The sequence below is a fragment of the Nematostella vectensis genome, chromosome 13 (assembly GCF_932526225.1).
Source record: "Nematostella vectensis chromosome 13, jaNemVect1.1, whole genome shotgun sequence".
NCBI classification, from domain to species: domain Eukaryota; kingdom Metazoa; phylum Cnidaria; class Anthozoa; order Actiniaria; family Edwardsiidae; genus Nematostella; species Nematostella vectensis.
The window spans coordinates 5107673-5135645 of NC_064046.1; the positions used below are offsets into that span (position 1 = coordinate 5107673).

Below are 27973 nucleotides of genomic sequence, written 5' to 3' on the forward strand. Positions count from 1 at the left end.
AAAAACAGACTGAAAACCGACAACTACCCCCTATTTTGAATTTTATACAGCCCGTCAAAGTCAAACACCGCTGCACCTAGTAATCCCTTGTCGCTGTGCTGATGCGAGCACAAGTTGATGGTTACTTGTATTCTTCATCAAGAATACAGCTATAAGAATATTGGGAGAGTGTCCTAGGACATCATAAAGTCTATTGGGGCATAATTGAGTGCTGTGCTTATGGATATTTGCAAGCAAAGATGGATTCATGGTGACTTTTTCTTGTTTGGCTTTGCCTTGATGAGAAAATAATTTTCTAATGAATCACCACAGCTCTCCTAAATGCTTTCTTTTCTGAAACCAAATTTATTCCAAAATCGTTTACACTGCTGTTCTGGGTCTGTATGACCTGGAATTGATTTGTTTGGCTTCGGGGTGAAAAGACCATATGACTTGGGGGAGAGGAGTGTTGACTGGCCCTCCCCTCGTGAATTTCCCCTGGATATCCCAGAATGCTTTGCAATCCGTAATGGCATCCAAGTGGTTTTACATCAAAGAGTGGACATTTTGAGGCCATGGAAATGAACCTGGAGGATCAGAAAAAAGGTACCTATTTGTGTCTTGAGATTTGTTTGCTGATCTCTCTCCCTTGTGGGTATTTTGAGCGTTTTGTTAAGAGGGGTGATACTGCTGTTCTTTTCTTTTTCGATTTGAAATTTGTCAAAGAACCTGTGCTATAATTTGGCTTACGAGTAGTTGCTATTACCTTGGTTCGATGCATATCTTTAACACCATTTATCCCTTAGACTGATGCTTGGGTATCTTCATCTTGTTGTGTTTATTTTGCATTTATGAATTTTGGGGGTTATGGGTGCTTCAAAAACCCGGTACAGACCGGTTGAGGGGTCAATGTTTTAACTTCCTCAAGGAGTTGAAGGGTTATATGCGCCATTCTTATAACGATGAACGTAACACAAGTTAGTGTCAGACTTGGTAAGCCAGCAGGGGTAAGTAGCCAGGGTCCACCCCTCTCATACCACAGGGGCAAGTAGTCAGGGTCCACCCCTCTCATACCACAGGGGTAAGTAGCCAGGGCCCACCCCTCACAGGGGTAAGTAGCCAGGTCCACCCCTCTCAAAGCAATAGGGCAAGTAGCCAGGGTCCACCCCTCTCTTACTACTGGGGCAAATAGCAAGGGTCCACCCCTCTCATACCACAGGGGTAAGTATTCAGGGTCCACCCCTCTCATACCACAGGGGCAAGTAGCCAGGTCCACCCCTCTCATACTACAGGGGTGAGTAGCCAGGTCCACCCCTCTCATAGCAATAGGGAAAGTAGCCAGGGTCCACACCTCCCACACAGCAGCAACAGGAAGCACATGAAAGGCCCTGACTCGCGAGGACAGTGATCCCGTTCGTTTCGTTTTTTATTTAATTTTTACAAAAACGTCCCTCATTGTGGTGATAATATTTACAAAATCTATCAAAATCTCAGTTATCTTAAATAATCATTTACAAAATTTAATATAGCTAACTATATGTGATTTGGGTTTTTGGTGCGGACAAAGATGTGAAAAACTTCATCCAGTCACCCTGGTTCTCCGTTACATCGCAACATCCCAATTCCAAGCTCTGTGGTTTGTTCGGCGATTCTGCGTAGCCAATCATGACCGCCTAAGCTAACGCTCGAAAACGGCAACGAAACTACGTAAAACATACCATTTTAGGCTTGTGTTCACTTACTTCCCTGATTCCACCTACACAGACAACCGAAGTTTTCTACAGCTTGTCTGTAGTTGTATTTTCTTGTTGCCATGCCAAAGCCTATGGGACTAAAACAAGTCACTAAAAGTGACTGGCTAGCAGAATCGTAAAATGGAACTTTGGCTTTGTGGTATAGCGGGGATATATGTAGTCTGACAAAACAGACAGACTCGGGGCAAGTCTTTATGAAGAACCATTTTTTTTTCTTTCTTTCGTGCGTCCCACAGTTCTCTACAAGACTCTCAGAACTGGCCCTGGCAGCTCATCATTTCCCGCGAGGTCTGGGAAGTGAAGATGGCTTTAATTTGCTCGGGGTACTGCTACCATTGCCAGAACTCATGCCATTGGCCTAAGGAGAAGCATACGCAAAGTCAGTTATATGTCAATAGAATAACTCTTGCCATTTGGGCTTAAGAGAAGCGTACACCGAGACAATTATAGGCCATTAGAAGAGCTCGTGCCATTGCCATTTTTACATTATATTTCAAAGCGTCGGGGTTGGGTGATCGTTAGAGTAATATTCTTCGTAAAAGAATTACTCTAAACGGGCTCGTATCATGAAAAGCTTACCCGATGAAAAGACCATACTTTCTAGATAATGCGTGTTACGAAAACAAGATGACAACAATTTATACCTCCATGACTTTGGCCTACCTTAAGCTGTCCGCCGTCCGCATTGTCCGTTTTCCTAGTGGCCTGTCCAAGTTCGACGGCCCGGACACGTTGTGCAAAGTTGAGACTACAAACAGTCTCGCCGACATTCTTCTCCACAGGAGCCACTTGCACCACCATTAAAGTCTTGGAGTCGCCGCCTGGCACGAAACAAAGGAAAGACTGCATTAGTAATGTATAACAATAACGCCGGGTATACTCATATGCAAGGTTGAAAACCTTCGAACAGTGACCTGAAGCTCTTTAACTTCGGCCAAAAAGAATTTAACAATAGCCAATGATCAGCGAGTATAGCTTACAATGCGACGCGCGCTACCGTGCCCACCTTGGAAATTTTAGAAGAGGAGGGTATGAGAAGCCTACTATTAAACGATCATTAACCTGCCCTGCTGATAAAGTTCGTCTCAATCAAAACGGTGATTTTTGCAAACTCATTGGCTAAGTTCGGTGTAGTCACGGAAGCGCGTGTCGCAATAAGGCTAACCATGCCGCCATGTTACGCTTCCACGTATTACTGAGTCACACAAATCATCCATTTCATCGGCTCATACAAACGAGTAACCGAGTAATTTTCAAATTAAATGTTAAAAACGTATTAGACTTCATTCGGGGATTTCTATTTTTTTTCTATTTTTAGTTTTCTTAATAAACAAAGAAACCGTTGTATTTTCAATTGTAAACAAAAAAAAATTACGACAGGTCTAGATGACTCAAAGCTTTTGTGAGCTATAGGCCGCAAGCTATGCACTTCCAAAGCTGTGTGTTCTCACCAAGTGATTCCTGTAACAGATACGTCAGCTTGGAGTTTCTATACGGGACATGCGCACTCTTGTTCTTCAAGTTATGGATGACGTCACCGAGCGAGGAGAGTGACTTGTTAATGTTCTGCGCTTCCTTCATCCGGGCACCCTCGGAACCGCTTTTGGACACACGCTCACTTCCTGCTAGATCCACAAGGTTCAGCTTGCCTGTAGAAGAAAAACAGCCAACACTCGTCAGCCACGTGCTTATCACGTGCATGCTTGAGGTAATCAATGCCAACTCGCCCCAGTCCTGCTCTCAAATAAGATAACGTGCGTGCCTTGGGAGCCTGGTGCCTACATGCAGTTTTCTTGAATAAAAAGCTTGTCGTGTATATTTTTGTGGGAATACTCACCAATAGTCCTCGCTCCGGTAGTTCTGTTCACACCTATTACGGTAGCGCACAACAGCGCGTGTGAGCGCGAGGAGTGTTCGTTCATATCGGTAAATGCTGTTGCCCGGTTCTGCTTTCCAAGCTGGAAAATCTGCAAAAATTCCGCAAAAATTCAATTCAAATTTCATTTCAGAAGCAAACTAAATCAATTTGAATTACTATGAAGATCAATCCATCCCACAATATAAACGAACTTCAATTTACTAGATAAAAATATCATATGAATCAAATATTTCCCAAAATGATTTAGAACTTAGAAAAGATACTCCCTAAGTAGATTGCTCTTATAACGGGAGGGACAGTCAGGGCTGATCTATAGCCTGCGAAGGTGTCTGGGCACCTTCCAGGTAAGAATTGTTCTTGGAAAAACCGATAACTAAAGGCCAGTATATTGGCCTGCAACTGCTGGTAAGTCCGGGAGTTTCTTCTAGAGCTTCTGATATTCATGTTGGGTGTCAGATCGTCTGATGTTTTTAAATGTTTTAATAAAACCAAACAGCAGCATTACAAAGTCTTTGAAGAGACCTTGTCAGATACACCTTGTTACTGTTTTCATTCGAAATTGGAAGACTGGCTATTCAAAGAAATTTTAAGAAAACAATCTAAAAACACAGTTTAATACGTTATTTACCAACTTCGATCGAAAATATTGCAATAGCTTTCTCAAAACAGCCGATGGAAATGGATGCTTTCACACACTTGTTATTTTTGCTAGGAGACAAAATGGCGGCTGGCAGAGCGTTGCTTTGCTCACCTCGTTGACTTCATCTAAGTTGGTGACCTCGACCTCGCTTAGCCCAGGCACGTACAGCCCCTCCTTGCCTTGCTTGATGTCCAGCTTGGCTGACGGGTCAGAGCTCAGGAGATCTCGAAGCATCTCGTTATAGATCTCCATCACACTGACCGTGACTTGGTAATCCCAGTCCACTCCGCGGTCAGCGGTTTCCGTGAAAAGGTGCTGTAAGGCGCGCTGGTTGATGCCGGGGTTGGAGACGGGGCCCTGAGAAGAGGATGCACACGTTTTAGGACATGGGGATTGCACTTCCCAAAAGACATTCAAGTCCCAGCGTTTTACACGGGTCCCTTGTCGGGTTTCCTGTAGTTTGCAACAATTGTGATGTCACAGGAAATCTCGTCCCAGACCCCTAGCTTTGTCTCGGCTCATTACCACCACAGGAAACCCGGTATGTACGAGGCTGCTCCATTATTCGGTTGTAATAGAAGAACTCACCTCCATGGTAAATGTTTTGCCGCTGCCCGTTTGACCGTAGGCAAAGATGCACACATTATAGCCATCTACACACGAGATAACGAGAGGTTTGACCTCTTCGAACACCTGAAAGAAGGATTAATCAAAGATTAAAGATTAAGAAACTTGGACATTTCTAACGATTACTGTAAATAAACGTTATTCATTTGAAACAATGGTTCTCGCCTTCTTTGTAGCCAAGGTCGGTCAGAAAACGCATGTATATTAGTGACACGGGATTGAACAAGAATCTCTGGAGGCGCTAAACTCAAGCCGAAATAAACACAGAAACCGCTTCGGTCTTACCTCAAAGAATGAAAAAAAAAATCAATGAAAATAAGCCCTTTCTTACATGGAAAGCTTCTGGCTGAACCGTTATCGTTAAATAATATGTTTTTGCGGTTGCTACTTTGCCGCCAAAAAGCTGAGAGTTTGCCGCCCAAAAGACGGATGACTTCGTAGTGCCAGTCGCTTATTCCCAATAATGTTCTTATTTACTACAGATAAGGCGGTAGCAATTGTTTCACTGGGGGCGAACGTGTAAATTAAAAATGTTCCACATTCAGCGTAGATTTTGGAGGCCGTCTGCACTAGGTATATGCCACGTAATGTTCTTACCTCTACTTGCGTTGATTGCGGCTGAAATACTCTATCCATCTCGAAGGGCTTTAGCGCACCTCTCGAGAACACGTTCAAGATTGCATCATCGTCGTCATCGAAGGAGATCACGTTCTCTGCAGGCTTTCCCGCGCCGTCCTCACGGATGACAGGACGCACTCGGCAGTACACCCGGATATTTCCCTTGAGCTCTATCAGCTCGTTCAGGTATTTCTTGCGCAGAGCCATCTCCTTCTTGTACTTGTCCACGAGGATTTTGTTGCGACTGTCTATCCCTTCCACACGCTTCAATAGCTAGAATTTGGGAAACCATCAGTAGTATAACGGGGATAAAATGTTGATATTTTCGTGGTGGTGGAGGTTAATAAAAAGACTGTAAACACTAAAAACAAAAAATTGGAGACTTAAGAAAGATTGTCACCCCTAAATATCAAATTTGCTAAGACAAACTTGAACGTGAATGCTTACTTGTTTCTCGATGTCCTTTATGGCGGGCTTGACAGCAGTACCCATCTTCAAGCTCTCGATCTTCAAGTCCTTATACTGTCGCTTCACCTGTTCTACCGCCTTCATGAGCACCTTCGCCTGCAGCCTTGTGCTCTCAAGCTTTGTCTTCATCACTCGCGAGCCCTTGGCAGCTCTCTCTCGCTCGTCCTCTACTCTCTGTTGGGCTTCTGCTTCTAGTTGCTCTCTTTCTCGCCTCGCTTTACGCTGAGAGTGTTCGAGCTCCCTTTGTAAATCGTGTACCTGTGAGCAAAAGTTCGGGTTAAAAAGATGTTGGAGAAGGCTTTGCATAAGACTACTCTGCCAATCCCTTGTTCATAAAGTCATTGAATGTGCTTGAAGTCACAAGTCTTTCGGCTAGTCTCGTTTAATAAAAAGACTTGTAACATAAAGACAAAAAAACATTTTATCGACCCATCAACAACAAGTCTTAACCTCCAGGCCTTTTTGTGATGACTGTACATACCCACATACTCTATAACTAGACCCCTTTAGAACACTAGATTCAAACAAGGCCTGAATTTTCAAAATGACTGGAATAGGAGCTAGACCTGTTAGAAAACAGCGAGTTTGCACCAATGCACTACAAAAAGCCAATCACGCCACCATTTTATGCTGCTGCAGAATACATAAGCATCAGACTTCATTCTTGGAAGCTTTATTGCAAAAAGACCGTTGTATTTATTTAAAAATAAATTTTAAAATGGTTGATAGAGGTTGATCGACATTCTTATAGAAAACGCTTACCTCTTTTTTAAGTACGTCTAGTCCTTCGTCCCGCTGACGAATAGAGTCTTCAAGTTTGTGTGCTTGCTTAAGGGATTCCTTGAGTTTGTGACACTCAGACATGAGCTTTTGCTCCTTCAACTGGGCTTCACTTGCAGATGCATTAGCCGATTTCACCTCGGACTGAATAGCTGAAATCTGATAAGAAAAGGCATTCAGAGATAAGGGAGCCTGGGACAAGCTTGGTCACGCTTGGCATATTTCAAACTACAGTGAAAGCTCTCTTAGCGACCACTCTCTTAAGCGACCAGCTCCGATAGCAACCACAATTTTTAGTTCCCAAGGGTGGTCGCTTACTGTATGAACAATGACATGAGCAAAACATCAAAGTCAGAAACAGATGAAAATAAACTTAAGACATTATCTCCACTGTAGCGAACATAGTTTATTATAGGAGTTTATAGTGTATAGGTCCACGTCCTAATATGACTGTGAAAGTCTTAATTTGGAAGAAATGTTTCTTTTGTATCAAACAAAAAGCATGCCCACGTGCCTCTTTTGAATTTTCAATCTAATTTCATTTTTTTCAATCATCGTCCAGGTTGTGGGTACAAACAGAAAGGTTTAATATGTACTTCATGCCTCACAAGCACAGCCACTATGACAGTTTGTGAAGTTAGCCAATAAGGATTCGAGAAACATGCTGATCAACATAAACTTCAAGCCAACCAGAAAAGCAATAAATGCCTAAGTGCACATCAGAGCACGAGAGAATTCTTCTAAAAGTGCATGGCAAACAAACTGCGATTCTCGCGTACGAATAGGCTACATTTCTTAAAATTCAGTCTAATAGCAATGGCAGAGCATGTCCCACTATATCAGCATGTATAGAAGCATTTAATAAATGCTAAATAAAGGGACAGACTGTACCTTTGCATTGAGTTCTGTTCTTGTCCTTCCCAAGAGATTCTCCAACTCTTTGTTTTGTTTGATCATTTCTTCCAGCTGACGCTGAGTCTCTTCTGACACCACAGAGACTGTTCGCACCTGTAGACCAGAAATAAGTATCATCCAAGTTCATCCTTACATATATAATATTCTCAAGGGATTTCCTAGAAGTTTATGAGGCAAACAGGTGCGTGTATTCCACACAATGTGCGTGGAGTTTGAGTGTATGAATCTAATTACTTAACAAAATGTTAAGTTCCCTGCAGGCTGTACTTTATAGTGTGATGTTGGCAGCAGTAACAAACAGAAGCTGGTGTATCATTCAGGTGTGTCATCAGAGCTGGCCCAAAATATGAAGGAAGGAGGGCTGAAAACATTTTTCAGAGACAAAATTTTGGGACTAATATGACATAAGGGGTTCCGTTTGTGCTACTCTGTGAAAATGATTATTTACCTTAGGGGGAGTTGAAGCAAGGTTTGTATATTTGGTTTCAGTATCTCGTAGCTTCTTCTTCAGTTCCATAAAGTCTCCCTCCATCTTTGCATGTGCTGTCTTGTTGGCCTTTGTGATTGTCGTAACCTCCTGCTCAAGCGACTCAACTTTTTGTTTGAGTTCAGCATTTTCTTGCTCTAATTGATCAACTTTTGGGCTGTTATCATTGTCATTTACAACATCCTGGAAATAAACAACAAGAAATTTTCACAAACGTTTGGTCACCTGAATTGTACAGTAGAGTAAGAACTGTGTATATCTAATCATTGCGAAAGAATTAGGGGTGTCAATACAAATCAAACAATATAAATCTGGGATATCAAGAAGGCACTCTTTTTCTCTTCCCCCCTCCCCCTGCCCTGCGCATTTTTCTTTTTCTCCCTTCCCCCCTCCCTTGCGCGGGGCATAATCCAAGATGACAATCATGACATGCAAACTCTGAGTTTTCAGAGGGTTTTCTTGCTGTAAAAAAACCTAAAGGTAAAAGCCTAAAGGTAGGCTACACCCACTATGTCTGTGCCAAATTATGCATGTGTTAGTAAGTCATGATTTTTAAACCAAGATTTTACTAGTTTGACAAGGAAAATGTGAGACTCTGAAGCTAGTTATACATTTTCAAACTATACTTTTCCCTATCTCCTTAGTTGTAATTAGTGTGTTGGAGAGATCCCAAAAACTTTTAAAATAATAATTGCACAAAACTATAAATCTATAACCAAAGACTAAAATTATGAAACACATACCATGTCCCCATTTTGAAGTTTTACATTTTGAACCTGCAGTTTCCTGTTCTGAGACTCCAAGTCTGACATTTCCCATTTGAGTTTTTCAACAGCTTCACTGTTTTCTTGTTTGACTGTTTCTAACTCTGACTGGGTAGATAGCCATGTCTCATAAATTCTGCTTTTCTCGGAGTGGAGTTCATTTATAGAATCTACTAGTTTACGTATGCTTGACCCTTTTGCATTAGGCATCGCTGCTGATATATTTTCTCCTTTTATTCTCGCCTCTAGCTCTGATATCTTGCTCTCCTGTTCTTCAATCATTTCCTCCAGGTTATGGATAAGTTCAGCTTTCATTTGAAGCTGGGACTCTTGGGTTTTCTTCATTATCTTGATCTGTGATTTTTTGCTGTGTTCAGACTTCTGGAGTTTTGATCTGTAGTTAGCTGCCTTGTCTGAAAGTGCCTTCAAGAAAAGATTAAACAAATCTTACAGAATCATCTACTGTAAGCGTAAAATTATTCATTATTTTCAATAAAAGAACATGGTTGCTTTTTTACTACAGCTCTATGAAAGCTGCAAAAACAAATACTTGGGAGAAAGTCTATTTTTATATATTTTTATATATTTTTTAATAATAGCATGGCACAAGCATTATTGCGTAAATGGTGAGAATTACCTTTAATTTGATAAGCAGTTCCTCTCTTTGCTTTTCCTTTTGCTGTATCTCAACCTGGAGGGCATGAACTTCGACCAAAGAAGCTATCAAACAATTGAAAAACATCCCATGAAAAAGAAATAAGTTTGTATGTGTGCTAATACAAACAAACACTTCAAACAAACACTTCATTATGTGTACATCTGGGAGAGACATGTACCGTATTTATATATAGCTATGAATACTCTAAGAATGTCTTTAAACCTGTGTTGTGCCAAGGGTAATGCATTAATGAGAAAATCTCAGTGATAACCATGGGTCAGTACGCAGCTCTTACAAGCTGCAATTTGATTGGGCAAATGAACAATATCCGCACCTCGACACAAAGAACGAGAAGAATAGAGACAAAAGAACTCCTTTGTAGAGCAAAGATAATAGGAGACAAAGCAGCTGCGTACTTACTCAAAACTATAAGATGTTAAGAGGAATGTAACCAAGAAGGCTGAGGTTTTGCAAACCTACGTGGTTTACATGGCATTTAGGGTAGCGGCACGTAGATTCACATTGAGGAACCTTATCTAAAATATGTGTATTTGGTCACATTATTTTTTGATGGCTTTCATCATTGCTACTGTACCTTTTCCCGTTAGATCCTGGTCAGCCTCTGGCTCGTCATCTGTGTTTGACAGGCTGCCCTCAGAGTCGTCTGAGAAATGTTAGAAAAAACATAATACCTTTAAAATCACAAAAAAATTGTAACCAGTTTGGCTGTGTGCTGTAACCCCCTGAGTCTCCAATGAAGCCATCCTTAGTGTCCATCCCATAAACGGCTGATCAAATTGAGCTGAAATGCTGTATAGTCCTAACGGAGGGTACAAAATGCAGGTTGCAGGTCAGATGTAGGTCGAGTACAAAATGCAGGTCGGGCGATTTTACTGTTTTTTTTTTTCTTTCTCTATTTCATTCATTGTCTATGGCTCAAGTGACCCGTTAAAATATTGAATACTCAGATTCTTGTTTACTAAAGCAATCATGTGACTGTGGTCATCATATGAATATCTCGCCAGCGATTCACTGAACATCAACCAAACTTGTAATTAAGTAATTAATAAGATGGACAGGTTAAAAAAAGTTATACAGTAGGTGATGACATCACAGATCACGTGACTGCGGGAATAATATGAATATCTTGCCAGAAATTTGCTGCGCATCAACCAAACTTGGGTCAAGTAATAACACATCTGAATTCAGGCAACTACAGTATTTTTCTAATAATGTTTGGCAAAACTGGTTGGAATAAGTATATCGTGTCAAGGTGTTTCTCTCTCTCTCTTTGTTACTCTTGAAGTTACCATGGCAAAACAAAGGAACAACTCTCACGCAATCAGCTATGAAACTATGTACGTGAGCGATCAACACATTCCATGTTAAATATTATGTGATCGGATGTTTATTTATTATTGTCATGATTCTCACCATCAAATCCAAGCTGTTTCTTCCAGAGTTCGTCTCTTGAAGGGGACGGAGTAGCGGTCATGGTGGGAGTAAACTGCATAGGCGTCTTGAACGATAATCCCTAACCATACAAGCAGAAACTGTCGTGAGAGAGAAATCACCAAAGACAACGACAAAACATATAATTGACAAATACTACTTAGTGGTAACCACTATTAAAGATCGATACTCTACAATAAGGTGCTGAATATTACAAATACAAGTCCAAACATGTTTAAAAGTCACGATTATTAAAAGGAAATCTACCTACCTTTCTGGACGACATTTTGGAATCAAGAAACCTTTAACTTATATACCATGTATCAACTTTTTCTGCTGGAAAAAGACCTTATTTAAACCGAATTGTATCTGTTTATAGACCGATTGCTGTACGTAAACAACCTGGGTCTCTCTACCGGGGCATTTTACTAAAAGACCGATTCCCTTGATACATTCCACGGCTTCTCGAACATTTCAAAATTTGAATTGACTTCCGAAGCGCGTCGCGCATTTCTATATAAGGAAAGAGCCAATCCGCGCGCAGAAAATCGATCGTTGCTCTGGATATTCGAACACAAATATTAAACCGGAAGTGGAAAAAAGTGTTTTGTTTTTGGATTCGATGATTAGGGTGCATCATACTTATTTTCAGGTTACATGGGGCTATATCTGAATATAAATCGTATTAGGTATTGGCTTGTACCCCTGTGCCCTGTGGGAATAAAATTTACGCTTGGTGCGCATGTGATATAACCGCATTTTTTAGTTCTGTTTTAATGCATTTCCAGACATTGTCACACAAAGCGGAAAATGAAAATGAAGGAATTTTGAAAAACAATTAAGATAATTCTGACAATAAAAATATCACATAACGTGTTACAAAGAGAGTGGTATTACAGAGGGGTGGCCACCGTTTATATCGATCGGTTATACTCGGGTAACCTGTGGTTAGACGATTGACAGATACAGCAGCTTACTATTACTACAACAGCTTTCTATTCCACAAACACTAAAAAACGCTAGAAATAAAGAGATTGAATGCTAGAGAACGTATGCCTCTAAAGCAGTCTGTAAACATACTTTATAATGTAACATACCCAGATTGTGATACTGTTACAAATTGTTGGTTCGGAAAAGAAATAAAATGCTATATAGGAAATCGTGATTTGTTGTTGTTGAGGTACGAACCTTTGTTACAATCTTGTATCTGTCAAATTCATCATAGAAATTGTAGTCTATTTATTATAACTTCGCACATAAGCCACCACCAGGAAAACCAGTGTTAGCTTGGAAAATAAATTTAAAATTGTTTACATATACCTCCTTAGTCTCTTTTTCATGCAATTCCTCATCCTGGCATATCTCTCGCTGTAAACTTTCTTCCAGTAGCTTCTTAAGAGCTTTAATTTGCTGTTCATTCAACTCAGAATACTTTGCGTCCATTAATAATGCCATAATCAAGGCTGTATTTGCAGTGTTCGTGTGAAAAACGGGTGCTTGATTGTTTTAGTGTGTTCAGTACTGACTAAACTCTATCACATATTATTAATAATGCAAGAATTTCAAGCTTGAAAGCGATGAACCGTGTTACACAGAAATAGTGTAACAAAAAAAGCAATTGACTCAGGAAGAAGAAAAAGATGTTTTTTTTATAACCATCCTTTTTGCCCATCCATCGCCCTCTAATAATAAAATACCTTTTATATTATTATCCATGTTTTATAATTGAGGTTTGTGGCCGGAAAGAAAATACGTAATACATCACATGGCATAGTTTTCTTTTATTCGCGATAATAATTTGAGGCTATATTATAGTGACTATTGTTTTAGTTCTCGCAGAGTATTTTTATGTATCGATCGTTAGAGGCCCCGAGTAGAACATACAGTAGGAAACCTAGTCTCCCTTGAAGCGCATCCTACCGTAACGGGTCCAGAACGACAGCGAGGGAGGCTAGAAAGGAACCAAACTATTTTGCGAGGAATTTCAAGGGGCTCACATGTGAACAGGCCTAAGGCAATTGTAATGAGAGCACAGCTAGGAAGGTACTTTGATATCAATGGAGAATGGATAACTCTGACATCATGAGATGTTCATAATTATTTCTGAAAAATCCCCCTCATCAAGCTCAGCCAGTTTTTCCGGTTCATCAAACTCGATTATTCTACCTTCCCTCATTACCATAACCCTGTCGCTAGCCATGATTGTGCCTAGTCGATGCGCAATCGTGATGACCGTGCACTCCTGGAGCTGAGTCCGTACCGTCTCTTCCATGATTGCACTGACGTCATCATCGAAGGCCTCGTCTATGATGACTACTCTATTGTTTTGTAGAAGAGCTCTAGCGAGACAAAGAAGCTGTTTCTCCCTAGTACTTAGCTCAATCTTGTGCTCGCTCACACGAAACCCTAGACCATCAGGGAGTCTTTCCACGCGTTCTCGTAACTGCACAATCTCCAGGACTCTCCACAGTTCGTCATCCACTAAGGATCCTATAGGATCAAGATTAAAACGCAAAGTTCCAGGGAAGATAGATGGATTTTGTGGGACTACAGATAGATGCTTTCGTAGCTCTTGTAAATAAAGACACTTGATGTCATGGCCATCTATAGATATCTCTCCCTCAGGCGGCGGCATTTGGAAAAGAGCAGCGACGAGAGAGGATTTACCCGCTCCGGCCTTTCCTACAATACTTATTCTCTCTCTAGGTTTCACCTCGAAGTAAAGATTATGTAAAGCCTTAGGTCCTACTTTTTGATAACTAAGGGATAGATTCTTGCAGGTGATGGCGCCTTCTACCGGCCATGATAGAGGAGGGCTGGAGCCAAGATTATACCCGCGCTCGGGCTCAATGTCTCCAAAGTGCATCATACGCTTAGGTGACATCATCAGGTGATGCGTTTCCGTGGTATCTTGCCCAGTGCGCTGGGAATGGTCCATGAGTTGGATGGCGTAGAGAAGGGACAAGCCACAAAGTACTATGAGGAGAAGGGACATTATTGTCATTTGAGAAAATAGAGTTTCTCCGATACGTTTCTCCTTACCATGATGGCGTATGTATTACCTGATGGCGTATGTATTACCATGATGGCGTATGTATTACCTGGTGGCGTATGTATTACCTGGTGGCGTATGTATTACCTGGTGGCGTATGTATTACCTGATGGCGTATGTATTACCTGATGGCGTATGTATTACCTGATGGCGTATGTATTACCATGATGGCGTATGTATTACCTGGTGGCGTATGTATTACCTGATGGCGTACGTATTACCTGATGGCGTACGTATTACCTGGTGGCGTATGTATTACCTGGTGGCGTATGTATTACCTGATGGCGTATGTATTACCATGATGGCGTATGTATTACGTGATGGCGTATGTATTACCTGGTGGCGTATGTATTACCTGGTGGCGTATGTATTACCTGATGGCGTATGTATTACCTGATGGCGTATGTATTACCTGATGGCGTATGTATTACCATGATGGCGTATGTATTACCTGGTGGCGTATGTATTACCTGATGGCGTATGTATTACCTGATGGCGTATGTATTACGTGATGGCGTATGTATTACCTGATGGCGTATGTATTACCTGATGGCGTACGTATTACCTGGTGGCGTATGTATTACCTGATGGCGTATGTATTACCTGGTGGCGTATGTATTACCATGATGGCGTATGTATTACCTGGTGGCGTATGTATTACCTGGTGGCGTATGTATTACCTGGTGGCGTATGTATTACCTGGTGGCGTATGTATTACCTGGTGGCGTATGTATTATCTGATGGCGTATGTATTACGTGATGGCGTATGTATTACCTGATGGCGTACGTATTACCTGGTGGCGTATGTATTACCTGATGGCGTATGTATTACCTGGTGGCGTACGTATTACCTGATGGCGTATGTATTACCTGATGGCGTACGTATTACCTGATGGCGTATGTATTACCTGATGGCGTATGTATTACCTGATGGCATATGTATTACCATGATGGCGTATGTATTACCTGATGGCGTATGTATTACCTGATGGCGTATGTATTACCTGATGGCGTATGTATTACCTGGTGGCGTACGTATTACCTGGTGGCGTACGTATTACCTGATGGCGTATGTATTACCTGATGGCGTATGTATTACCTGATGGCGTATGTATTACGTGATGGCGTATGTATTACCTGGTGGCGTATGTATTACCTGGTGGCGTATGTATTACCTGATGGCGTATGTATTACCTGATGGCGTATGTATTACCTGGTGGCGTATGTATTACCTGGTGGCGTATGTATTACCTGGTGGCGTATGTATTACCTGATGGCGTATGTATTACCTGATGGCGTATGTATTACCTGATGGCGTATGTATTACCTGATGGCGTATGTATTACCTGATGGCGTATGTATTACGTGATGGCGTATGTATTACCTGATGGCGTATGTATTACCTGATGGCGTATGTATTACCTGATGGCGTATGTATTACCTGATGGCGTATGTATTACGTGATGGCGTATGTATTACCTGATGGCGTATGTATTACCTGATGGCGTATGTATTACCTGGTGGCGTATGTATTACCTGGTGGCGTATGTATTACCTGATGGCGTATGTATTACCTGATGGCGTATGTATTACCTGATGGCGTATGTATTACCTGATGGCGTATGTATTACCTGATGGCGTATGTATTACGTGATGGCGTATGTATTACCTGATGGCGTATGTATTACCTGATGGCGTACGTATTACCTGATGGCGTATGTATTACCTGATGGCGTATGTATTACCTGGTGGCGTATGTATTACCTGGTGGCGTATGTATTACCTGATGGCGTATGTATTACCTGATGGCGTATGTATTACCTGGTGGCGTATGTATTACCTGGTGGCGTATGTATTACCTGGTGGCGTATGTATTACCTGGTGGCGTATGTATTACCTGGTGGCGTATGTATTACCTGGTGGCGTATGTATTACCTGATGGCGTATGTATTACCTGACGGCGTATGTATTACCTGACGGCGTATGTATTACCTGATGGCGTATGTATTACCTGATGGCGTACGTATTACCTAGTGGCGTACGTATTACCTGGTGGCGTACGTATTACCTGATGGCGTACGTATTACCTGGTGGCGTATGTATTACCTGGTGGCGTATGTATTACCTGGTGGCGTATGTATTACCTGGTGGCGTATGTATTACCTGATGGCGTATGTATTACGTGATGGCGTATGTATTACCTGGTGGCGTATGTATTACCTGGTGGCGTATGTATTACCTGGTGGCGTATGTATTACCTGGTGGCGTATGTATTACGTGATGGCGTATGTATTACGTGATGGCGTATGTATTACCTGATGGCGTATGTATTACCTGGTGGCGTATGTATTACCTGATGGCGTATGTATTACCTGATGGCGTATGTATTACCTGATGGCGTATGTATTACCTGATGGCGTACGTATTACCTGATGGCGTACGTATTACCTGATGGCGTACGTATTACCTGATGGCGTACGTATTACCTGATTTCGTGGATACCAGCACGGAGGCAATAGCTACGATAGCAATGAAGAGTGCGCAGCAAATGTCAAGACGAAGAGAAAGCCAACGCAAACCAGCGAATAGCATGATACGCGGGCGAACCTGACTATCAAGATACCTAGTGTGGCAAAACAATTACAAAGGTTAGAGGATAGGTGCGTTAACTTTGCAAATCAGGCCTGTTAGGGGGGTGCATACTTTTAGTTGTTCCTTTGAAATGAGTATGAAATCCGAAAATGCGGCTTCTATAGTCTCCCGCGCAGCCGTTTTTTGTGTCACGCAACGCCCCCGTCCTCACTTAGACTACGGTTTCTATTGGATTCAGAATATATTTTGACTTGTAATGGGGATCCTTAAGAACGCACCTCCCCCCCCTCCCCCATGCTTTCCCCGTTTGGTTTCAGTTTGTTTGTTTTATCCAAACTTTACAAATTAGCAATTGTAACGCACTTTATGCACAGGGTCTGTAAGAGGTTGCAAATTACCGTGATTAGCGCGGCCCATCTTTCTCAGCTTACCTATAGAACGATTTTGAAAAGTACTCCTGTGACCTATAAGCTCGTATGCTGATCAGCCCCCGTGCCGTCTCCACGAGATGAGAGTTCACGGGAGTACGCAAAGATGACTCAAGACTTCTTAAGTCTCGGAAGGATCGCTGAGCAAATCTCTTGAGGAGCACAACCACCACGAGGAGAGGGACGGCAGCTAAGGTGACCCAGTAATTAACAGCTACACAGAGAATGATGACCGCTGACTGGGATAAGATGCCATGCAGGCTCTTGGTAAGAGATGCTGGGAGGGCTTCGTCAGTTATAGCTACATCCCTTGAAAATCTAAACTCAAGGGAAAGTTTTGGTTAACTGTCATTTCGGGATACCTGGCACGCACGTTTAGGCATTCGCACTTCCCAGGAGCTTATCCAATCCAACAGACACACATATCATTAAGGGTGTTGGGACCTACCTGAAAGTTCAACCTTTTGTCACTTTTGTAAATCATAATCGTACTCTTACCCTGTACATGGTCCATCCCACGGAACTGTGGCTGCCACCACAATTAGTTTTTATATTCATTTGATTTCCAATTTGGAGGTACGTCCTGCATGGGCCTCGTGTCCGTTAGTGATTTGATTTTTAGGAACGTGCGCGATCATCCGGGAACTTTACACTTTTAGGCAGGAAAATTAATTGGCGGGAAAACAATTTACGCTCGCGCGACATTTTTAGCTACTTGATTTTCTTTGTATACCATGAGCTGTTTTTTTTAACTTAAAACTACACTTACCTTTTAAGTATGCTTTCAGAAGTGTTCGTGTCAAAGAACAGTAAAGGTGCCTTTAGTAACGCGACTACCATCTTCTCGTGGGTGACCTTCGAGGCGCGTGATAATAAGGACTGTTCTCCGACAAAACACACGAAGGCAATAACCAGCGCTCCGCCAAGCAAACCTGCCAGCACGTGAACATACATGAGGTCTCGCTGACGAGGATAAGTCATGCCTGTCCAATAGGCCAGCCACCAGTCACAGATCGCGAGCAAACTTTGTCCAGATAGTACCAGTAACAAAAGGATTGCCAGGAAAAAAGGGTTCCCACCATTGCGCAGGTATCTCAAGTAGATCCCACCTGACAGGTGAATGGATTTATTCTCCTCAGTGGAATCATCAAGTGTCCGAGGTTGACCACTCTGAGATGGCTCTGGCGCCTTTTTTGGAACGTCACTTAACAGAATTGAATGTTTCAACTCTGTAAACGACCCCTGATTGGCTATTCGGCCGTCTTCTAACATAACCACGTGATCAGCTTTCTTTAGATAATCAGAGTGTCGTGTGACCAGTATACGCAAGCTGCTGCTAAGGAAACCACAGACACATTTGCTCATGAAGTGCGTCGATGTGCTGTCACTGATAGCACAAAAAGGTTCATCAAACAGGTAGATATCTGACATCCGGTAAGCTGCGCGTGCTAAGCTGACGCGAGACTGTTGACCAATAGACAGAGAGACTCCTCCGCTTCCACCAATTGTGGTCAAATCGCCTACAAAGGATAATTTAATAACTGAATAAATGGAACGCAAATGATTTAACACAGAAGGTTTGAACAAGATGAGCGTTTGTGTTTTACTTTTTTGCAATTTTACAAGCTTGTACACTTTTGTTCACTGAGTTCTCATCGTGTATAAACTCTTATTTTCGGGATTACTCTGAAGGTACCACATGATATCTTAGAAAAATGACGACAAGTATGACTTACAGGAACTTGTCCTTACCGTTAGGAAGTGCCACTATATCATCTGATAGTGCACATGCGTTGATCACGCTCCAATATCTCGTCTCATCGTATGGGGCCCCAAACAGCACATTATCACGTAGGGTCCCAGCATACACCCAGGGCACTTGTGGGACATAAACCGTCTCCCCCTGAACCACGGCCTCTCCGGAAATCAGGGACATCTCGTTTAGGATTGCTAGTAATAAAGAGGATTTCCCGCTCCCACATGGTCCAGTAATACCAATTAGACGGGATCCCTTGAGCTTGAGCGTGATGTCGGATAACACGGATTTAGCTAATGAGCCATAACACGCGTTTTTCATCACTACCTTTGGCTTAAAGCGATTTTTATCAAGTGTCGCCTGAAGTGGGACGCACAGCTTTCTCCGTTCTTCTTTTTCTTCTAGACTTTTAAAACTGATCAACTTAACGTCCGTGGATGAAGTCTTTTCAAGTTGAAAAGCCGGGTTTATGAAGTATTCAACTTTATCGCTTGATTTTGTTGTTGCGGCGTCTCTGTTTAGCTGTAACGCGCCTTGAAATTCCTCGGACTCTAAAAACATCTGTAGTTTTTGCGCTGCTACGAGAGTTTCAGTAAATATTGACGCAAAGCTAGATGTGTTTGCTGTGGTAATGTTCAGAGACGAATAGAGTGCAACAGTCGCGAAGACATTCGCAGCGACTAGTTCATTCCCTAATATGGCGTACGCCGGGAAGATGACGAGTGAGACCAGGGGACTGGAGCAGATGCTTGTCACGTGATTGTAGCACGTCAGCAAAAACCTGAGTCGAATGTACCGTAGTTCTCGTCTGGTGACAAACACGCGAATATAATAAAAATCAAGTCGAAATATTAATAAGGATAAATATACATTAAAGGGGCAATATCAACAGTTTATTTCCGGTAGAACAGTTTACTTCCGGTAGAATACATAACAATCTGCGATGATTTTTTAAGTAACGGAAATAGCGAAAAATATTTCAAAATTGAAAAAGCAGTCTATTGGAAGTTCCTTTGAGGGTGTGACTGATAATTTAGAGCGGATGGCCTGTTAAATAGCGCAGATTTTAATAGATTCTTTTGTCTCTTGTCGGTTGAGGTTTATGACAATGCCTTTTTAGCCGACTATCGTTTCATGGCCATCTGTCATACCTTCGTAGGTCACTGATGAGGCTCATGAGAGGTGATTCCCACGCCAACATTTTAACGGATCGTATCCCAGTGACGACCTGTCGCACAGTCGCGACACGGTTAGCGGAATACTCGGCGACACGTCTACTGAGTGTAGAGGCCACCTTGCGAGAGATCCCTGCGACCGATAACAAAACAATAAGCGAAAACTACAGAAAATGATGATATTTGAAATAATAGGCTATATGCACTATGAAATGACGTGACGTTTTGGTGACAAACTCAAAAATAACAACAGCAAAAAAAAATCATTCAACACTAACGAATCAACCTGAAATTTTCCATATCAGAGAGGGCTTATTTTCATTGAAAGACTTTTGGCCACAATAGTCACGTGATTTCAAGTCACGTGACTTGAAATCACGTGACGGGCGGTTATATCAATTGTTGTAAAAAAATCGGCTTGATCTGAGAAGTTGTTGGAGGATTCGACACTATTGTTGAGGTATCTAGAAACAAGAGAAGACAGCTACCTTTCAAGTCGCAAAAGAAGAGAACGATAGTGGAAATTATACTTATAGCCAATTCCAGTAATCACAATCATAATTTTCAGTAGTAACTTGTACTGCTACAAGGGCACCTTAAATGTAATATTGCTCACCTTGCGATATTAAAAGCACCACGAACAACCCACTACCCACAAGGCTTAGCCAGCCGACATATTGCCATGACAACGCAGTCACGATGACAAGGTGAACAGGGACCATAATGCACCACGTGACGTGCCTGCACGCCCGCTCGATTGTCTTACATTCCATTGACCTGTACCCAGGTGTAACGTCATGGTGATAGCTGCTACTCAAGCGTAATATCTAAATAAATAAAGCCAGCATGAGAAGATACTTGCACTACAAATCACGTGACTGGCAAACTCGCGCCAAAATAGACACAGAAATGGCTACAAGCATCACGCGAAGAAAAATCTTTTAACGAAAAAAGCCCACTCTGCAACAGAATCTAGCTGGCTGATTCGAAAGCAATAAGTTGCTTTTGTTATTGTTATTTTGCCGCCAAAAGCTGGAGCTCGCGCGAGTGTTTGACACCCAAAAGGTCACGTGATTTCTGACCGCAATTCGCCTATTAACTACAAATAAAGTGATTAATTTTTTGTTTTATTCGATTTTAAAAATTAGATATACAATCTACTTCAACCTAACGCTCACCTTTCTGTAGATGAGCCCCATCAGAGCTATTTTGACCTTGACCCCGACACTGTACCCATCATACACCGCAAGCTGCCGAAAGACAGCCATAGCGAACGCAATGGCGCCCAGTCCCCCGGCGTATAGATACGAGACGGTGCGAGATGAATGGTGTTCTGTAGCCAGAAGTGCGAGAAGCACGGGCAGTAGGCTGGAGCAAATCATCACGACAACGGCGTAAAAGAGTTGAGTGGTGAACTGAACGGCAAAACACTGAGGAAAATATATATATATATATATATATATATATAAAATGATGGTTGAAGGCTTTCATAGAAAGTGCTCAATACTCGAAAGTAGAGCGGTGTATAGTGTTAGTTTGAGAAAAATACAAACTACATAGGTTTCCCTACAGGTCTGTTTCGTGGTTGCCCACTCATCAGGGGATTTAAAAATTAAAGGAAAATCCCAGGAAAATCCCCTGATGAGTGGGCAACCACGAAACAGACCTGTAGGGAAACCTATGTAGTTTGTATTTTTCTCAAACTAACACTATATATATATATATATATATATATATAATGGAAAAATCGAGGATCCATATGTTTTCGTACGTACGGCCTAAGAGTTTATTATGTACAGCGTTTTTAGAGAGTTTTTCACCTTAGCGGGCCACGGGGTGTATGGCCCGCTAATCAACCAATGAGAGTGCGCGTAGCAACCGTAAACTCACTTTGTAATACCTCACTTTGTAGTAAATTTTGATGAATTTTGTAGTAATTTTTGATGAACTTCGTAGTAAATTTTGATGCACTTTGTAATGCCTAATGCACACTCATGTTCGTATGTTTAGCCCGACATAACGACATGGACATAATGACATAAAAGATAAAACATTTTTTTTCTCTTATGTCGTTATGTCCATGTCGTTATATCCTGCTTATGCCTTTATGTCGAACCATTCACACTGGAACATGGGAACATAAGAGTGCACGCCCCTATGTCGTTATGTCGATATGTTAAAAGTGTGTAGCCGCCATAATAAAAAAAAGTTGAAGCACTTTTAATAAAATCAGAAGCACTTTTAATTTGTAAAATCATCGGTTATCGTGAGTGAAACGATAATCAACTTTGTCAAGATTTGTCACGCCATGGTGATTGTCACGGTAGCACGCAAAAGCAAATTATTTTTTCCCATGCTTGGAATGATTATCCCGTTATCTACGCTAAATGCCAAGCCCTCTTTATACCAACTCCCCAATCCTCCTGACAAAGTCTCCTACCTTGAATATGGCCATAAGCAATGTGTGGTCTTTTCTGCTTGTTTTCTTCTTCGCTCTCGTGTACGACGCATCAAGGAGAGAAGTCAAGTGCTTCGCGGAATCCTTCTCTCTTTGTTCCAACAAATCCGTGTCCTGCAGTGAAATTTTGTTCCCGTGCGTAAGAGTCTTCCCAACCCACGCGAACGTAACTCGTGAGAGAACATTAATAGAGTTAAGCTCCCCGTTTTCGTCCCTTCTGTGAAGAAGCATGTTTACAAATCGGACAAGATTTCATAAAGATCCCAGCGGGTATTCGTGCTTGCGTATTCATGTATTGTGTAGACGTTATGCGAGAACTCTAGACGCACACAACAGATTGAATTCCTATTATCCCAGCGAGTTCAAGAGGCCTCGTCGTCATATGAAGCGTGGTATTGTTTTCAAATGGACTCCTTGTGTCAGCGCTGATGGCTTCTCTCATGATCTCGTGAGGGAATTCGCTGGTTGTCGACAAGTGTCATGTGCTGTTTCCGTCCCGTCGTAGGAGGCACCAGCCATTAAAATTACAACGGTCACAAAAATGATATATTTTCGACACCGTTTTAAGTTCCCCTTCAACGACGTACTACATATTTTCATTATTATTAAAAGTAAAAGGCTTGTGAAAAGGGTGGCTTGGTAGAGAGGGCTCACACGAATATTTGGTTATTCATTTTCTAGGAACAGAAGGATTTAACGACGCGGAAAAAAAAAACATTTATGCGACATTGACTTTTTCTATTTTGTTATTTGTGATCCGTCTTATTTCTTTGTTACATATTTTTTCTTCCTAAACTAAATATGTTACTTATTATTGCACTCACAAATATGAGTACTTTATAATTATTGTTCAAGAGAACTATCATTTCCTATCTTTTGCTTGTTAATATTTTTTCTTCAGACTCTATGTTCGGCTATTTTGCATCATATTTACCACAGCAACGGAAACTTTGTTGCTAGGCAGCTATAACAACGCCTGTATCTTGTTGCCAAGGTAACTATTGTCATTATCTTGGTGGCCATTGTCACGCCAGTTCTATTAGCTATGTTTGAGTTGAGTGCAGGCTGGTATATGCGGGTATTTTGTTGCTAGATTACCTTTGTCACGTTACGACAGCATACTGTTGCTAGGTATCTGATGTCACGACGGCATCTTGTTGCTAGATAACTTTCGCCAAGTGATTTTAGTGCAGGCCTGAATATGCTCTGGTTTTGTTGCTAGGTGTACGTTGTCACGACAATATTGCTGCTAAGGAAACCCTTTTGACCATGGTCTCTTGTTGCTAGGTGACTTTTGCCACGCCAGCATCTAGTTGCTAGGTAACCGTTGTCACGGCAGAACTATTCTTAGCCTTCATATCGCTCTGATGATGGCTTTGTATGCCACCTACCTGCATGATTCGGGTAGACTTTCTGAACCTGTTAAAAAGCCTCTTGTACGCATCCCGGAATGACTTGTTCATAACCTGATGGAATATACGGATCAGAAGAACGGTTACAATAAGATAGAGACTAGGGGCTACTATTACTTGAAACTTGAAAATATTGGAATCAGAGCACAGAAACGCGTGTTTTGCGCGTGGAGTCTTATAAACATTTGACGCGAGGGTATCGCCCGCGTAGAGTCGTATCAACATATTTACCCCATAAATGAATGGATTCACAGCGGTAGAGATCTGGCCCAAATGTAGATAGATACAATATATAGACGGGTCGTGGAAAGAACGCGAGGGTTTCGCGCGTGGAGTCATATTAACATATTTACCCCATAAATAAATGGATTCACAGCCGTAGAGATCTGACCCAAGTATAGATACAACATATAGACGGGGCGTGGGAAGGACGCGAGGGTGTCGCGTGCAGCGTCCACGATATCGATCGCGCTTATGGGAGTCCAGCACACGAGGAGCGCGCACACGGTCCAGAACAGAGTCCACGTCACGTTGATATCTTCCACGGAGGGACCCCCCATGGAAGGCTGGTTTGACCGCATGCCTTGAAGGCGACGGCGATGTTTTCGAATAGCTTGGAATACCTGTGGAAAGTAAGGGTATGAGATGAAGGGGGGATGGGTGGTAACAATTCGGTTGGGTGTAGTAAAGCGCGTACGGTAAAGAAAGTGTAAAGAAGGGGATAATGCTAACATTGACAGCACTCTGCATACTCTACGCATAGCGTCTGGCGCTATTGCATTTTGTCTGTTTGATGTTTGTCTGTTTGATGTTGTTTTGTTCGCAGTGGCTATATGCCCGACAGTCGTGAAAGGTCCTCGATGGACTAAATGCCCGACAGTTTTCAATTTATTCAAATAACCCAGTAAATTGTCGACCTACTGAATTAAAAGAATACGATTTTATAGTGTACATAGACGACGAAAAACATTCAATACCGACAACAAAACTCAATTAAGATTGACTTGCCCTTTCTCAACAAATATAGAATACTTTGAACTTACTAGGTTAGTAGGTGACTTGGGCAAAGAGATCACGTGACTTATTGGGTTGCAAACTAGCGCGCGCTCAGGCTCTTAGCGGCAAAATATAATAACCGTAACAAAAAGCAACTTTTTCAGCGCTTACGAAAATGCCAGAGTTTATTTTGTTCAGAAAGGGTTAATTTTCATTTAAAGATTTTTATATTTTTCGTCGTTGTCTGGAGTGACGGGCGTAGTCATTTCTGTGTTTATTTTGGCTTGATTTTGCCACCCAGAAAGGTCATATGATCTCTTAGCGTAAGCCCCCTATTATATAAATTGAAAACTGTCGGGCATTTAGTCCATCCAGGACCTTTTCCGACTGTCGGGCATAAAGCTACTGCGTATTTCGTTACGACGCAATATGCATGATTTTAGTCTTTTTGTCGATGTTATTTTGTTACGACGCAATAGTACTTATGGGGGAGCGGGCCCCCTGTGTCGTTAAATCGATTTGCTACTGTGGATTTCAATATTCTGCGAATTCTGCGAACAGCCAAATTTTGCGTAATTGAATTTGGTGCATGGATTGGTCATCGCCTTATAAGATTGGAATCCCTTTTAGTGCTGGCCAATAAAAACGCTTCAAAATGATTTTGAATGACGAAGGCCAGACGGCTATTTACCTGTTGGAAATCTACAACGAGACTTCGCAGTCGATAATATTATAAAGCAAAACGCCCTTACCTTATAATAGCAGTAATTTAAAATCGGCATAGGGATTCCAACCACAATGTACCCCGTGATAATAACAGCCGGCATTCGTGAGTCAGGAAAACAGAACACTTTGGCGGGATGGAAGAAGTAGCGATGTCCCCTCGCTAGGTAGGGCACAGGCTCCGCACAGGACAAGACCCACACTGCTATGACCATCCAACGCGTGTAGCTAGCCTTAAAGATCTTACGGTACATGTTAGGCTTGACAATAAGGAAGAATCTATTAATGGCAACAAGCCCCATAGTCCATAGAGACACCCGCGCCAGGATGGTGACCAGGAAACCTTGAAGATTGCAGAGGGCATCGCCCAGGACGTCGCGTCCGGTAATTAGGATGGCCAGACACATGGGGGCGCAGAACCCGGACATTATGACATCGGACACGGCCAGCGAGATCACAAAGAGATTAGGGATTGTTCTGAGTGAGGGGTTTTTGTAGACGATCCATAGAACGATTGTGTTCCCAAAAAATGCGACCAGGATGAAAATAGCGCAAAAGATCGATTCCACGGCCACGAGTCCGAGGCTTCGGCGCGCAAGCTCCACCGCGTATAGTTCCAGCTTTTTCTCTGGATACAGTGAGTATGTCATCCTCAATGGTTGCGTTGTGTGGGTGACTTGCTGCGTTACACTCAGTCGGTATATAATAAGTCGCCACGTATCACAAACGGCAGGCTTGTAGAGAAGTATTACGCCTTACAGGTTATGAAGATTTGTTCAGGTTTTTTTAAAAGTCATCCTTATTCTAGAAAGAATATGTCAACTAGAGGTATTGTGGGCCTGTGTAAAAACCTCCTGCGCCCTACAGTTGATTATTTCTTAAGGTTTAACTCCTTACTTTTTCTCTCTTGCGTCCTACAGTTATTTCTCTTAGTTGTTATTTCTTCAGTACAATTACTCCACGTCGTCCTTTCTCCTGCTCTTATAGTCTTGTTACAGAGTAATAAATATTATGCCCTTTTACTATAAATCAGCTATTGTCGCAGCTGTGAGGAAACTGAACAGCACATTGCAATTGAGTACAATCTCTTCTTGTTGCATGGAGTATCAGCAATATTATAGATCATGCGCTTCATTACGGATCATTATTCGTCGAGTCTGTAGGCGCATCATATCATCTTTATAAAGCTATTTCTCATATGGTTTGCTATGCGAGGTTTCTCTAGTGCTGTAATAAGGATATTCCGGGCTCTTTCCTGATCTGCAATGTATTCTGATAATATCACAGACGCAGAACGAGGTAAATATTTACTCATGCAAACTTGTCGGGACGTTTAAATTCGTTCCATATCCAAACAAAGAACGCACATTTGGAAATTCAATAATTTTTTTTTTCGCATCTATTCCGGTTATAACATAGGCCTAAACAAACAGGAAGGTAGGCTTATTGCAAAATAAAACCTTAAACACAAAGCGGTATAAAGAGATATTGGGGTGTCCTGTGATTAAAAAAAGAGGAAGTTTTAGACGTATTATGTGACGTAAAAAGAAAGGCGCAGCTGAAAAACCGTAATGACACAAACATGTTCTTGTCAGGCTCAATTTCCCGATTAGACAAAATATGTAAGTAGCACTTTTGATATTCTTCAACATCCTCTACAAGCGATCAGGGCTAGCTCATTTCAGAGCAAAAATTGAAACAATGGTATTAGTTAGCATGATAAGAATTTCTGATAATTTCCAAAAAACTAAATTAACCATAAACAAATACATCCTAAACTAAAACTACTTGAATTTCTTCAGGTGTCAGAAAAAGTCCTGCTGTTGCCAAATCATCTTGGCTTGAATTCGAGTGAGTCTAAGATTCTTACTACCTAACACCATTCTGATTACTTTAACTCTCACCTTTTTTTTTATCAAATTACGAAATTCTGAAATCAGTATTTACTTTTGTTCTGATATTTTGCCAATACATCATTTGTCGTTAGTCAGTGTTGTGACAATATGTCCTTTCTCTACCTTACTTATTGACGGTCACATGTAATCATGGTCGTGAATAAGCGCTGAAGTAAAAATACGCCCTGTATTACTTGCTATAGTACAAGGCAAAACCACGCCCTGAAGCAGATATTGTTTGTTTTCAAAGCTTGTTAGTGTACGAGTGCAACATCTACGAGGAGGAAAATATCGCAACAACAGGCTTTTCTTCTGGTTTAACTGATAGATTTGAAATCAATACTAAGTACGAATTGCTAGGAGGAAAGAGCAAATTAACCGCCCGCAATTTTCAAAGATTTTCTTTCCTTATAGATCTCTTTCTGGAGGAGGACTTTAAAATTCTACTAATGCGTTTGGATGAAT

General features: G+C 41.7%; 4 protein-coding genes across 6 annotated transcripts; all 4 read right to left on the bottom strand.

Moving 5' to 3' along the window:
- Nucleotides 1-1390: 1390 nt before the first annotated feature.
- LOC5518035 (kinesin-like protein KIFC3) lies at nucleotides 1391-12522 on the bottom strand. Its single transcript, XM_048721044.1, has 16 exons — nucleotides 12342-12522; nucleotides 11004-11103; nucleotides 10165-10233; nucleotides 9549-9631; nucleotides 8891-9334; nucleotides 8109-8330; nucleotides 7637-7753; nucleotides 6707-6904; nucleotides 5945-6295; nucleotides 5477-5770; nucleotides 4841-4945; nucleotides 4364-4609; nucleotides 3571-3700; nucleotides 3185-3382; nucleotides 2397-2554; nucleotides 1391-2091 (listed from the first exon to the last, which is right to left on the bottom strand). Exons 1-16 carry the CDS (start codon nucleotides 12474-12476, stop codon nucleotides 2008-2010), a joined length of 2934 nt encoding a protein of 977 aa, XP_048577001.1. The 5' UTR covers nucleotides 12477-12522; the 3' UTR covers nucleotides 1391-2007.
- A 265-nt stretch (nucleotides 12523-12787) lies between these two features.
- LOC125559050 (ATP-binding cassette sub-family C member 4-like) lies at nucleotides 12788-16734 on the bottom strand. Of its 2 annotated transcripts, none has more exons than XM_048720883.1 (2): nucleotides 16560-16734; nucleotides 12788-13997 (listed from the first exon to the last, which is right to left on the bottom strand). In XM_048720883.1, the coding sequence occupies exons 1-2, from the start codon at nucleotides 16663-16665 to the stop codon at nucleotides 13102-13104; spliced, it is 1002 nt and encodes a 333-aa protein (XP_048576840.1). In that variant the 5' UTR covers nucleotides 16666-16734; the 3' UTR covers nucleotides 12788-13101. The 2 variants fall into 2 exon arrangements, with proteins under 2 accessions (XP_048576840.1, XP_048576841.1); XM_048720884.1 differs by lacking the exon at nucleotides 16560-16734 and adding an exon at nucleotides 14295-14412 and having other exon boundaries at nucleotides 12788-14083.
- A 55-nt stretch (nucleotides 16735-16789) lies between these two features.
- LOC5518088 (ATP-binding cassette sub-family C member 4) lies at nucleotides 16790-23500 on the bottom strand. Of its 2 annotated transcripts, none has more exons than XM_001637962.3 (7): nucleotides 22465-23500; nucleotides 21203-21454; nucleotides 20641-20851; nucleotides 20001-20157; nucleotides 18846-19657; nucleotides 17863-18613; nucleotides 16790-17411 (listed from the first exon to the last, which is right to left on the bottom strand). In XM_001637962.3, the coding sequence occupies exons 1-7, from the start codon at nucleotides 22711-22713 to the stop codon at nucleotides 17093-17095; spliced, it is 2751 nt and encodes a 916-aa protein (XP_001638012.3). In that variant the 5' UTR covers nucleotides 22714-23500; the 3' UTR covers nucleotides 16790-17092. The 2 variants fall into 2 exon arrangements, with proteins under 2 accessions (XP_001638012.3, XP_048576842.1); XM_048720885.1 differs by having other exon boundaries at nucleotides 21203-21357; nucleotides 22465-22592.
- LOC116601638 (melatonin receptor type 1A) lies at nucleotides 23204-27528 on the bottom strand. Its single transcript, XM_048720886.1, has 4 exons — nucleotides 25643-27528; nucleotides 24248-24517; nucleotides 23807-23948; nucleotides 23204-23773 (listed from the first exon to the last, which is right to left on the bottom strand). The coding sequence occupies exons 1-4, from the start codon at nucleotides 26261-26263 to the stop codon at nucleotides 23766-23768; spliced, it is 1041 nt and encodes a 346-aa protein (XP_048576843.1). The 5' UTR covers nucleotides 26264-27528; the 3' UTR covers nucleotides 23204-23765.
- Nucleotides 27529-27973: the final 445 nt, after the last annotated feature.